This window comes from Equus quagga, chromosome 14, assembly GCF_021613505.1.
Source record: "Equus quagga isolate Etosha38 chromosome 14, UCLA_HA_Equagga_1.0, whole genome shotgun sequence".
In the NCBI taxonomy this organism is placed as follows: domain Eukaryota; kingdom Metazoa; phylum Chordata; class Mammalia; order Perissodactyla; family Equidae; genus Equus; species Equus quagga.
In genome coordinates, this window is record NC_060280.1 from 18,529,449 (window position 1) to 18,543,295 (window position 13,847).

General features: G+C 48.4%; 1 protein-coding gene across 4 annotated transcripts in view; it reads left to right on the plus strand.

The window, feature by feature from the left end:
• The first annotated feature begins 4,030 nt into the window (after positions 1-4,030).
• The window catches only part of IRAG1 (inositol 1,4,5-triphosphate receptor associated 1), a 119,751-nt gene continuing 109,934 nt past the window's right edge, over positions 4,031-13,847 (plus strand). For 3 of the 4 annotated variants that reach the window (XM_046686074.1, XM_046686076.1, XM_046686078.1), the window contains exon 1: positions 4,031-4,406. In XM_046686074.1, coding sequence (XP_046542030.1) covers positions 4,340-4,406 — 67 coding nt within the window. In that variant the 5' untranslated portion in view covers positions 4,031-4,339. Of the gene's footprint in view, positions 4,482-13,847 lie in introns of all 4 variants that reach the window. The other variant, XM_046686077.1, reaches the window with a different exon arrangement.

Below are 13,847 nucleotides of genomic sequence, written 5' to 3' on the forward strand. Positions count from 1 at the left end.
TTCACATCTGGCTTTTCAAGTCCAGAGCCTCTCTGGGGCACCAGAGCAGCTGAGCCTCCTTCTCCATGGGTCATCCAGGGCTAGGCTGGGCCTCCTCCTTCTGGCTTCCTTAGGCACCACTCCTCTATCTTCTTGCCAGTTTCCAGAAATGTGTTGACTCATGCCCCCTCCCATTCTCTTTGTGGCTAAGAATTTATTCCTTCTTAAGGAGTCCTCTGCTATCATTTTAATGGGATTCTGGGGGAGAGATGAGACACCTCATGTTCTCAGACTGTTGGCTTGACCCCGACACCCAGAAACTCTATAGTCAGAAAGATCTGGGTTTACAAATTATGAGAAACTGGCAAGCTCCTTGACCTCTCCAGGTCTCAGATTCCTCACCTAGGACATGGGGATGAGAAGCCCTACGTTACGTGGATTTGGTGAGGACTGTACTAGACCTGTAATGTAAATGACACCTGTTGTCGCTACCGGGATGCAATTCCTGCGAGTTGGCCACTTGTTTGTTCACTTACTCATCCAGGACCTACTAAGTGCCGGGCATCACACAGAGCCTCTGAGTATGGAAGGCTCAGGGAAGTCAAAACTCCCAGTGCGGTCGAGCCAGCAGTCAGTCCCTGAGCTGGCAGTGTTCCTGGTAAGATGATGCTTCTCCAGCTTGGCTTCCTTTGGTCCTAGGATCTGCTTTTGGCCTGGGACTTTTAAACTTCTTCCCTGGCCTTGAGTCAAATGGCCTGGAGGGGGATGCTCCCCGAGCTGTGTGCCCGTGTGCCTCTGCTGGCCCACTGCTTTTTTACGGAGGACACACAATTGTCTCTGATGGGAATGAGTGATGAGCTGAAGATTTTGGTAAAGCAAGGCCAAATCCCTGTGTGGCTCCAGGAACAAGGATAAATATAGCCCAAGTAATTGCTCATGCTCTTTTAAGGATTAAAAGTCAGCTTCCAGGCAAGCTGTGAAGCTCCATGACCAGGACAGAAGGGACACAGTTCCTTTTTTAGAGCCATGGTCAGCACTCCTTGTGCATTGCTGGACCCTGGGCCTCCATGACGCTATTCCCACTTGCATAAGGGGGTCGCCTTCACTAGTCTACACCCCATGAGGGCAGGCATGGGTCTGCAGTGTCTCTACCACTTCCCGTCATCCAACTCTATGTCTGGCACAGTAGAGATGCTCAATAAACATTTCTAAATGAGTAAGTGAACTGTGAGAAGCCTATATTTTAAAAATAACCTTTAGAGTGAGATCTGTTGTCTAGTTGACAGTAACGTACCAATGCTGACTTCCTGGTTTTGATACTGTACAACGGCCATAGAGGATGTCACCATTGGCAGAAGCTGGATGAAGTGTACGTGGACTCTTTGTACTATTTTTGCAACTTCCTGTGTGTCTGTAATTATTCCCAAATAAAAAGTAAAAAAAAAAAAACAATAACCTTTAGCTAGGCTCATGCCAATACTCTTTGACATTTGGGGGAAGGAGTGCTGAAAGATGAAGTGATTAAATTCCTGTTTGCAGCAATGCTTTTGTTTCATTATTGTTTTGATCGTAGACACATGATTTATTCATATGATTCAAAATTTTTAAAGTATAAGTAAGGTATACAATGGATAGTCTTTGCACCAGCCACTTAGATCCCCTCCCCATGGGCAACTAGTCTTAATGTTTCATTTCTTGTGCTAGTTTTAGTGAGATTGTGTACAAACACATGTACTTATGAGTGAGTATGTGTGCCTATAAGTATATCGTGTGTGTGTGTGTGTGTACTGTTCTGTTATCTTACTTCTTCCACTTAACCATATATCTTGGAGGTTTTTCATATCAGTACCCAAAGAGCTTCCTTATCCTCTGTTGTGGCTGTACACTATCATCTTTTATGACCCCCAATTGGTGGACATTTATGTTGTTTCTAATCCCTTTGCTTTTATAGACAAAGCTGCAAAGAATCGTCGTGTTCATTTGTCATTTCCCAAGTGTGAGAGTGTGTTTGTAGAATAAATTTCTAGAAGTGAAATTGGGTCAAAGAATATGAGCCTTGTAATCTTAATAATGCTGAATTGTCTTCTATAGAGCATGTTCCATTTTACACACCCACAAGTAATGTGTTTTGTGAAATGCTTGCTTTAATGCAGTGATTTTAAAAGTTATTTGGTGACCCTTCTGTGGGTCTGGCGAAAGCTATGGCCTGTACCCAAGAAAAACATAGATCGCACAGTATTTTGCATACCATTTCATTTGGCTCAGAGACCCCTGAAGACTACCCATGAACCCCAGTTTAGGAAACCCCGGCTGTGGGGGAGGCAGTACGGTACAAGAGAAGGGGCTTTAGGGTCAAGCCACCGAAGTTCACCTCTCAGCTCTACCACTGACCAGCTGTGGAACATCAGGCAAGTCATTTCACCTCTTCCAGTCGTAGTTTCCTTTTTGAAGGAAAAATATAATAGTTCTATTTAATAGGGCGCTTGTGAGGTACATACAAGCTTTTCTGGAAAGCATCTAATATAATGATTGGTGCTCAATATATGTTTTGTACACACACACACACACACAACCTCCCTCACATGCACACATAACCTTTGATTCTGTTTGAACCTGAGTTTCTGGTTGTCTCTGTGGTAACTGCTGCTGGAGTCATAAGATCAAACTTTGGAGCATCATTTCCCAAAGTGGGGTCCTTGGGCCAACTGCAGAAGAATCACCTGAGAGCCTTAATTAAAATGCAGATTCCTGGGTCCCACGTTAGATCCGTGGAATTAGAATTTCTGGAAGAGGGGTCCAAGGAGCTTCATACTTGGGGAAGCTAACCCACAATGAAGTTGGAAAAACAGACTAAAGAGTTTGGTAAACTCCTTCTAATCTCTATACCTGCAATTCTAGTAGTTACTACCAAGTAGGTTTGCCAGTGGGAGCCTGTACCTGGCAGATGGATAGGTATAGGCACCTGAGAGAAAGCATGGCTAGGACCAGGACAGTCTTCTCTGGCTGCATCTACAAAATTACAGTCCTTTGTGGTGTAACAGACAGCACGCACTACGTTCTCAGGAGCCTTTCATAACAACAGGGAGGAGAGAGAGCGCACACTGGAGGCCAGGGGCCCAGGTTCAGTGGGGAAAGCCTGCCAGGACTGAGCCATGGCCAGGAGCTGGGGAGAAGGACTGTGGATAGCCAGGCAGCTGTCACCAGGAGGCCTTGATTCACCAACCCCCAGAGCTCTCAGCGTGATGGGGGAATGCTTTCTGGGGTGGCAAGAGGTGGCCCAGGGCTAGAGTTGCCAGATTCAGCAAATAAAAATGCAGGAAATGCAGTTAAATTAGAATTTCTGGTAAAAAATCATATTTTTTTTGGTATAAGTATGTCCTGTGCAATATTTGGGACATACTTACACTAAAGGAGTTATATGTTGTTTATCTGAAATTCGAATTTAAGTGAGTGTCTTGTGTTTTATCTGGCAACCCTACCCAGGGCTTCTCTGAGCTGCCCTAACCTCAGAAGAGTGCCGGAGCCCCCACTTGACTTGCCCAGAGCCTGAAGCTCCATGGCATTGGCTCTAGGGGGGCACTGCATCCACGCTGGGTGAGGAGCGAGGAAGGACAAGGTGCGGACTTCCAGGAGAGAGGCAGCCCATCCTCGCCTGTGTCTGGACAGGCGCAGGAACTAATTTGTGCCATCAGCACGTATGAGATGCTGGCACTGTGCTAAGCCCTCCAATATGACCTCATTTAATCCCGCTATAACCCACTATTGTTCCCACTTTAGGGAGGAGGAGACTGAGGCTCCACGATATAAAGACCACAGGGCTGTTGAGTGCAGGAGCAGAAAATGAAGCCCCCGGGGCTGGTGCGAGGTCTGGGATTAGCTGAATCTCCCAGGCCCTTCTCTCTGGTAATCCCAGGGGTTTAAGGTGGGAGCAGTCCCCGCCCCCGAATCCCCGGGACAGGAAATGTTCCCAGTTTCTCCTGGCACCAGACCAGAGACTTGTCCAGGCTCACATGCTTGCTGGAGAGTCCAGGCTGGGAGGCGGGTCTGCAGAGTTCCCTTGGTCCCCGTCTGGCCAGGACTGTGCCCAGTGGCATGAGCTGCCCGTGGGCACTGCCATCCTCGGTGCGGGCGCCCATGGCAGGGACCCAGGGCGAGTTGCTGCTCCCCAGGCCCAGCCAGCCCTGAGCCCAGGGCAGCCTGGACAGCTTCCCCTGCCGTTAGCCCCCTGAGCAGGCCGAGGGGCTCCCTGAGGAGCTCTGGGCTTCAAGTCCCAGCCCCTCTTGGAGGAGGCGGCGGCCAAGGCGGCAGCCAGAGGCTTCTCAGCTCGGAGCTCCGGAGCCAGATGTAACATTGACCTTAAATGGTAAAAGCTCCCCAGAGTGAAGAGAGGCTGGCCAGAGGAGGAACGGGGAATAACTCAGTTTTAGGTAAGTCATCGCTCTGTCCAAGAATAACCTGACTCTTCAGCCGGGAAGCGGAGGGAACCCTTCTCCTCCTTAAAGGTACAGGGTGCTGGGACGGGGCGCCTGACTTGAACTTTCCAGGGGAGTTGGCTTTATTGGGTGGCATTTCAGCTGAGTGTTTTTATTGTTGCTATCCTAGTTTTAAATGAGAAGTGAATCTTGCCAGTCCTAACTTAACTGAATCGTGCTCTTTTTGCTTACTGTTGGAAAGCCTGCGCAGGTCAGGGTGAAAATGTGGGTTCTGCCTAGAGATCCCCACCTCTAGATTTCCTGTGAGCCCATCTGAGGCAATAGAGGGTCTCCAGATCATGCAAGCCCACCAGGCAGGGCTTCCCCTCACTGCCTGCTACCCCTTTCCTGGCCCTGCTCTGTGCTGACTTGTGCTTCCCTCTGCCCACCACCAAACCCTGTGCCACCCCCAACCCCGTGCCACCCCCAACCCCCTACCATGGACCCTGTGCTGGTCCAGTCCTGTCTCCATCCTTGACCTTGCCCCTGTTTCTGTCCCTGCCCCTCCTGTCCTGTGTTCTGGTCGCAGCCCCTGTGTTTATCTCTGTGCCCATCTCGCCTTCTCTCTCCAGCTTTGTCCTCCCCCAACTCCTGGAGGAGGTGCATGTGCCTGGCCTGGGCCCCAAGCCCCGCTCCTCTTCAGGAGCTGGGTGGTGAGGCTAGAGTGAGTGGCACTCAAGCTGGCTTTCTCCAAAGGAAAGGCCAGTGGAAGCCAGAGGCCAGAGAGGGGCCCAGCTGTTTTGCTCCTTTCTGCCCAGGAAACAGTTGTAAAAGCCTAGAGATGCTCTGCAGTTTGAGTAAACAGAGCACGGAGCCTGGGACCCCTGGCCAGCTCCTTCCTGCCTCTCAGAGCTCGGCAGCTGTTATTCTTTTAACACTCTTCAGGTTGCTCTTTGGGGATGGAAATTAAAGCAGCCCACTGGCTTGTGCAAGCTGGGTCTCCTGCAGGAAAAAGGAGGAAGCATCCCAGGACTGTTAGGCTGGGAGCACTGGGGAGTCATCGCCTGCCAAAGGTCCCACCAGGGGGCAATGACATGCTGGTGAGACAGGTGGAGTTAACTCCCCCAACCTTGCCCCAACACTTTTATGGGGAGGAAACTCAGGTTAAGTGCCTTGCGTAAGGTCAGACCACAAAGAAAGAGCAGAGCTGAGACTTGAACTCAAGTCTGTATGACTCTAGCTCCAGTGCTCCTGCCTCTCAACAAAGCTGCAAGTGTGAGGGTACGCACCTGCCTTAAATGGTGTCTTGTGATTTTTGACGTAACGGAGAATACAGTTGTCATCATCATGATTGTTGGGCCCATGATTCAGGGGTGTGTGTTTGTGTGTGTGTGTGTGTGTTGGGGATGGCTGTTTGTATTCATAGCTGATGGACCTTTCTCTATGTTTGGTAGTAAGTGGGACTTTCCTACACACCCTCTAAGATCATCAGGGAGAGAGAATCACATGCTAATTGCTACAACATGACCACTGATCCCCATAAACATGTTTTCTGGAAGAAAAAAAAGCTAAATGCCATTTTTACTCTGCATTGAACACTGTCCTAAGCACTTCCCATCTAGTAGCACAACTCCCAAACCCTGCAAATTGGGGGTTATTATTACTACCCTCATCTTGTAGATGGGGGCATTTTAGCACAGAGAGGTCACACAACTGGTGAGAGGTGGTGCTGGCAGTTCACTCCAGGCAGCCAATCTCCGGAGGCTCTGCTCTTGATCACCATGCTCTGTTCCTTTCTGATGGGCACTGTTTCTGAGAGGGCAGTGGGGGAAGCATGTCCCACTCTGAGGCTCTCCATGTGTGATTTCATGTGCTCTTTTCAGCAATGCCTTGTGGGATGTAACTTTACCTCAATTTCACAGGTGAGGACAGGAGGACTAGGAGAGAGAAAATGACTTATCCAAGGTCACCCAGCCACCAAGTGAAGAGTGGGGGATTTAGTATCTTGGATGAGGATAGTTAGGGCCATGTAAGGCCTTCAACTTGAAACTAATTCCCAGGGGCACCATTGGGCTCATCATTTTGGGGTAAGGGGTTCTGTGAGTCTCCGTGAGAGGAAGCCAGACTCCCTGCCTGATGGGCTGAAGTGCACAGACAGGTTCTCAGCTTCCCAGACAGCCCCTGCCTCTTTTCTCTAAGTCCTGGTTATAAAGGTAGATGGATGCACCCCTCACCTCCAGCAGGAGCCCTGTGAGGGCAGAGACCCTGTCTCATTCTCCACTGTGTGTCCAGCACCCAGAATGATGCCAGGAGTGTATAGTGCTTAGGATCTGGTTTTTTTTTCTTATGAAAAAATGGACGTAATGCTCATAAAGTGTGTTTTGGTTAAACAGGGCCTTAGGTTTATTATGTATATGTGCCTGATGATCAGATTCTTCTAGTCTAGCTTGAGAGGATTCGAGGTGGGTGTCTCAAATTATCCACCCTCTCCCCCTCTGCCATCTCTGCTGGGTCACCCCATGGAGTCACTGGCCTGTCCCTCAGCCATCCTCTCTGTGGCTTGGCAGTCAGCAGAGGAATTCTGTTTACTGGCCGAGGAGGAACAGAGGCCTGGATGGATGGAAAGGAGAGAACTTGGAGCCTGCAGACTCTGCCCCTGCCCGTTGGGGAGCTCTTTGAGTGGAGGGACAGAGTGAACTGAGTCTCCATGTAGTAAATGTAAAAGGAAGGAGGAGAGAAAGTGGATATTCGTTGAGTTCCTACCTTGTGCCAGGATCTGTGCTGGATCCACTATCTAATTTAATCCTTGTGATAGAGGTGAGGATGCTGCAGGTGAAAGGGGTGAAGCATGTGCCCAAGGACACACAGCTGCTAGGTGGTGAGTGGGGATTCCTGCTCAGGACACCTAAGACCAAAACAGGCACTTCCTGTGTTAGATGCCACCCCACCTCTACCTAGTAACCCAGGTCCTGGAGCAGTTATTGAATGTCACAGTCCAAATGATGGGAAAATCAAGAAAATTGGGAAAGGGGATATTGTATCTGTGCCATGGACCTTGGAGGCTAGACCCTGAGTTCAGGCGTCAGGCCAGGGCAGCCTCACTGGGTGGGATGCAGAGGCAATGAGAGGCCGTGACTTTGGACTAGCCCCGCCTTCTCGGCGAGGGCCTTCTCCACAGGAGAAGGAAAGCAGGTGACAGCCAGCCAGCCACACAGAAAACCTCTCTTCCAGTCAGCCACAGACATAAAAAGGAGTTTGCGAAGGCTGGACTTAATCAACTCTGATTACTTTCTTCCTAGGACTTTTTTTATTTATAATTTTTATTCAGATTTTTTCCTGGTAATAAAAGTAATGTATGCTCCTTGCTAACCTTTCTTGGAAAATATAGAAATGAGTATAAATCAGAAATTCAGAAATAAATATAAAGAAATAAAAAAATCCCTCCTGAATCCTATCACTCAGGGATAAGTATTGTTAGTATTATGATGTCTCTTTCTTTGTATTTCTCTAGATTTTATAAAACAAGGGTCTTACTATATGTGGTTTAGTAGTCTGCTTTTTAGAAGTTTTTAAAGACTTTACTTTTTTAGAGCACTTTTAGGTTCACAGCGAAATCGAAAAGAAAGTACAGAGATTTCCCATCCACCTCCAGCCCCTCACATGCACAGCCATCCCAGTGTGAGCATCTTTGTTGATAATGATGGACCTGTATCAACACATAGCTATCATCCAAAGTCCATGGTTCACCTCAGGGGTCACTTTTGGTGATGTACCTTCTGCAGGTTTAGACAAATGTATAATGACAACTATCCACCTTATTACCATATCATACAGAGGAGTTTCACTGCCCTGAAAATCCTCTGTGCTCCTCCTCTTCACCCTGCTCTCCTACCCAAACCCCCAGCAGTTACTAATCCTTTTCCTGTCTCCACAGTTTTGCCTTTTCCAGAATGTCAAATGTCTGTTTCCAGAATCAAACAGTACGTCGCCTTCTCAGACTGGCTTTTTTTTAGTGATATGTGCTTATGTTTCCTCCCTGTCTTTTCATGGCTTCATAGCTCATTTCTTTTTAGTGCTGAATAATATTCCATTGTCTGGATGGACCCCAGTTTATTTGTCCACTCATCTGCTGAAGGACATCTTGGTTAGCCTGTTTTTTTTAACTGAACACTCCAGCATGATCATTTTTCCACAACCTTAAAGGTCCTTCAAAGCACAATTTTTCAACGGTTGTATAATATAGAATCATTTTAGCTGTGCAACACTTCAGTCATCGTTCCTGTCATGGGGCATTTACAAACGTGGGTTTTGGGGGGAACGGTCTCAGTGGTACATACACGATGGCTTTTCTATGCATTTGCGGCGTTTGGACACTTGGCTGTCAGAGGTGGGCTTCTGCGGCGTGGCCCCGGGCGTGGGCCTAGTTCTGCAAGCTGCTAATAAGCGGGACACTGACTCAGCCCCAAACACACGAGCTCACCTCGTGAGAACGTTATTCCCTCTTTAGTTCTTTTCAGTCCTTCGGAGGGCGGAGAAAGCCCCCATCTGTGGTGGCCTGGGGGTGGGGCTGCGGCAGCACCGGCTGTGCTGAACCCGGGAGGTCAGGCAAGTCCGGAGGAGTGGTCCACCGCGGTTGAGCCTCGTGAGCCCTCTCCTTTTGGACGCTTGCTTGTCTCCCTTCTTGACAAAATGAGAGCAAGCCCTGGCCTGGAGCCTTTGTCAGGCAATAGCTAGAATTTAATGACTGTTTTCATTTGACTTATTTTTACAACTTCTCTCTATTTGTGGGACAAGTGGCGCTGATTTTTCCATTTACAGGAGGGACAGGAATCTTCCTTTTTAAATGTAATGACAAGGGTGGCTAACACTTGTCGCGTGCTTACTGTGTACTCAGCCCTGTTCTAACGCTTTACTTGTGGTGCTCCATTGGTCCTCACAGCATCTCCTAAAGCGGTTGCTGTTATTATCCAGATGAGGAAACTGAGGCACAGTGAAGGTAAAGAACTTGCCCAACAACACAAAGCTGGTAAATGGCAGAGCTGGGATTTCAACCCTGCCCTTCTGGCTCATTGCTGGTCAAATTAAAGAACATTAAATCACTAAGTGTTTCAGTGGCACACAGACATGGCAAAAAAGAGTGAGAGTGTTGTGCAGATGGCTCAAGTTGAGGGAACACTGGCTTGGAGGAGATCGGGGTGCTATGAGCAGGGGTATCAGTGAGTGCAGGGTATTGGGGAAGCTGAGCCACCCCTGCAAAACCGAGGGAAAGTTAAGAATCCTGGGCCTGCAGGCAGGGTTGAGAGGACCAAGACCATACACTGCTCACAGCGGGGCTGCAGGGCAGGGATGTGGTGCGGAGGGCATGGTGGCCGTCCTGGGAAGGCACACACAGAGTCCACAGGGAGTTCGGCCACCAACACGTTAACTGGGAGGACGTTTCCAGAGAGCCCAAGATTCCTGGTTCATCAGGAGCAGAAGAAAGCCTGGAGACACCCTTGACTTTGCTCATACAGGTGTGGTCCAAAGCGGGCTGGCCCCCAGTAGGGAGGTGGGCTCAGCACTGACCAGCTCTTCCCTCATTATCATCACGGGAGATGGTGCCTCGTGCTAGAGGCAGCACAATGCCCTGGAGGAAAGCACGGGCTCTCAAGTGACTGTGTAGCTCCACCACTGACCAGCTGTATACCTCAGGCTGCACCTCATCTCTCTGAGCCTCAGTTTCCTCTCCTATAAGACAGAGATAACGATAGTGCCCACCTTGCAGGGTTAAATCCCTTAGCCCAGTATCTGTTGTTCACACCCAGTAAACGTTAGCTCTTATGATTTCTAGTGACACCTGGAGCCAGGGAAGAGGGTCCATCCAGAATGAGCTGTAGCTAGGGAGGGATACAGCCATTGCCAACGATGTAGCGCTGAAACGAGGAGGGAGCGGGGAGGAAATGCTCCTCCTCTCTCTCCTCCTGTCTCCTGCTGGCCCATTGGCCAAACTCAGCCAGCAAGCATGGAGCTCCAGTGATATATCCCATAGGTGTCATCTGGGAGCACGGAATGGATGAGGAGGGAGCGCAGGGAGAGAGGGAGGGCGGGCAGAGGACAACCAGCTCAGATAGCTGAGGTGGAGGAAGGGCATCCTTACTTACTGAATTGAGAGTGAAATTTTCAATTTTATCCAGCAGTTTGCAAAAAATTTTTGAGAGTTGCTTGTGATGTTACCAGTAGTAGTATCTTCACATTTTTTGCAGGAGCCTTTTAAGCCACATCCCCATTTTATGATAGCTGGTTTGGTTGGTTAAAAAGAGATAATTATATTTCACTACTCCACTTACTTGGGCACATGCAAACAGTGTCACACTTTGCTGAAAGCAAATGAATATGTGAGTGCTATGTCAGTCCCCACTGTAGCATTTCCTCTGTGCCCTCAGAACATCTCACAAACTGGATGTGACAGTGACCTTTCGACATATGGACTGAACGAAGGCACCATTGTCAATCTGCTTCTTTAATACTAAGGAAATAAAAATAAATAACTCTTTCAGATTGTCTCCTGGTGTTCCACTGGATCATCTTGCACATTCCTTGGGTACACGTACTCCACTCTGAAGACCGCTGCTCCAGGGCACAGCCCCCGGACTGGCCAGGCTCCAGTGGCTTCTGGTCTCTGTCCAAGGTCTCGGGAGAGAGAATCTGATGGGCCCAGCTTGGGCCAGTATCAGTTAGCCATGGTCGGGGGACGGGATCATGGGGTGTACATGTGGCCATGAGGAGCCACCCCTTGAATGTAGGAGCTCCTCCTAGAGAAAGAGAAATAGCTGAAAAGTCTCCCCAAAGGATGTTGTCACCTGCTAACTTGTGACCGTCTTCCTGTCCTGCCTTCTGGAGATCCCTGTCAGGCCTCCCAACTCTTCAGCTACGTTTACAGACAATTTCTTGGGTTACCTCCATATATGACTAATCATGTCCCTTGTGTGTGGGTTTTTCACATGGTTGTATGTCAGAGGGCAGCCTTCTTTCCTTGCTATTGTCCCCATGTACAGTCAACACTCCCAAAAGGTGGAGTTCACAGGGCCTTACACCAATAGAAGCAGGTCATTTCTCTGGTCAGCTGGGCCCAGCAGAGAAAGATGGATGTGGTGATGGCCCTCAAGTGTCTGGCACATTAGACCCAGAGACACTTGTTAAGTTGCCCCTCTATCATTATTCCTACAGTCTATAAAGCACAGAAGTTGCTCAGGCACATGAGCAAAGACAGCCTGACTTTCCAGAGTCCTGGAGGGAACTTCCACTTGCTGAAGTCTCCGGGGGCTTTTTCACATGACAGTAACAAGAGTAATAATAATGTACGGTCACACATTGTTTAATGACGGGGTTACATTCTGAGAAATGCAATTTCATCATTGTGAGATTTTGTCATTGTGTGAACATCATAGAGTGTACTGAAGGGGAACAAAATTTGCCACCCTAAAATGTGTCTCTTTAACATGAGGATTATTTTAGGCTGATTATTGATAAGAAAGAAAAGACTCAGAAAATTTTTGTTAACTCCTCCTTAACTGCTGAAAGAATTAAGATTAAGAAACCTGTCTCAGGAAGCGAGCTCTCACCTCAGCATCACGTGAACTAGGTGGTGGATAGGGAGGAACCCAGAAAAGCCTGTATGTTGGACTCCCCTCTGTGTTCTTCTGTTTCTGTGTGGCCAAACGAACACTTGTTTTCCAAATGTTTGTTCCTTTCACTGCCTGTGAATTGCCTTCCTTTCCTCTGAAGTCCCTGACTCTCGTCACTCCCAACATCTTTTGTCTTTAGCTGAGGATAGTATTTAAGGTGAGGGCTTCCACCATTTTGGCAAGTTAGTTGGTTTTCCTGGATTTCTCCCATGTATACATGTTGTTAAACTTTTGTCTGTTTTTCTCCTGTTACTCTGTCTCATGTCAATTTAATTCTTAGATCAGCCAGAAGAACCTAGAAGGTAGGGGAAAATTTCTTCTTCCCCTATAGTACTTACACAAACCTAGACGGTATGGCCTACTACACACCTAGGTGATATGGTACTCATCTCATGCGACCACCACCATATATGTGGTCCATCATCAACCAGAATGTCATTGTGTGGTGCATGACTGTGCTTATTATCATTCCCAAAGAGCTATGGTTAGTTGAGCACCGGCTCAAATGCCATGTTAAGTGCTTTACAAATATTATTTCGTATTTTTGCAACACCCTGTGACATGGTAATAGTAGTATCTCTATTTTACTGATGAGAAAATTGAGGTTTTGCAAAGTTCATTAGTTCACTCAGGATTACACAGTGGAAAGTGGCAAAGTCGAGGCTAGATAGCCGTTGGTGCAAAGTGCATACAGCCTGTCCATAGTGAGAATCTCACACTGGATGCTGGCAGGCCAGAAGGGTGTAGAGGCTAGGCAGGTAAGATTTCAAAAAAGGTTAGATCGTTACGGGTTTATAGAGAGGTGGTAAAGGGAGATAGCACCACAGCAAGTTTATAGCAGCTTCTTGGTAATATTGAAGGAGCGAATGAATGAAGGAATGAACGAACCCTCCCAAGTTTGAAGACAGTGCAGACCTTCCAACACCCACCCCCTGGTGCCACTTCTTAAGCTGAAATGAAGAGAGAATATAAGCAGTGGTCCCAGGGTCCCAGCTTGGCTCTGCGCCCTACTCATTTTGTGCCCTTTACCAAATCGCTTCTCCCTTCTGAGAACTTGGTGTCCTCACCTGTGAACTGTCCACCTCCCAGAGCCCAGCGCTTCACCCCTGTAGTCGCATGGTTGAGGCCATCCTAGAGCAACGATTATGCCAGACTGCACCCGTGACAAGGAGGGCTGTAGGTGTGTTCGAAGAGTCAGCTATTATTGTTCATTCTCTGAAAGCCCAGGCAGTGCCTTGGGGACAGTCAGAAGTGGCGTTGGGTCCAAAGGAAGTGAAAGGCTGTGTTTTTAAGAAAACGTTTACTTCTGAAGGGCGAGCCTATTCATCCTCCTTCTTGTTAACAAGCCATTTGACTCATGCTTTGGACATCTGCTGCTCAGACGAGGGATGATGGTCTCGTGTTTGTCACTAATAAAAGCAGCCTCTGGAGCCTGGTCCCTCTGCCCTCACACCGACGGGCCAGCTGCTCCAACTCTCCAGCTCGGAGAGCAGTTGGCTGTGTCCTCTGTGGTGGGGGCGGGGACAAAAAGACTGGATTTCAGTCCCTTAGAAGAATGAACCTCACAGGCACCAGAATTTGGGGGCCCCTGGGAGCCCCCTCAGAGCTCCCTAAGTGGAGGAGATCTAAGAACTTGAGGAGACCCAGGAAAATGGTTTAAACGGCTAACTACCATCTGCGTATTATATTTTCAGACTGAATCTTACTCGGTCCTTCCAGAAGACCATGGAGCCATGTTATCTGTGTAACCTTCCATGAATTCTGCAAATTTCACAGTTTTATGCACTATAGG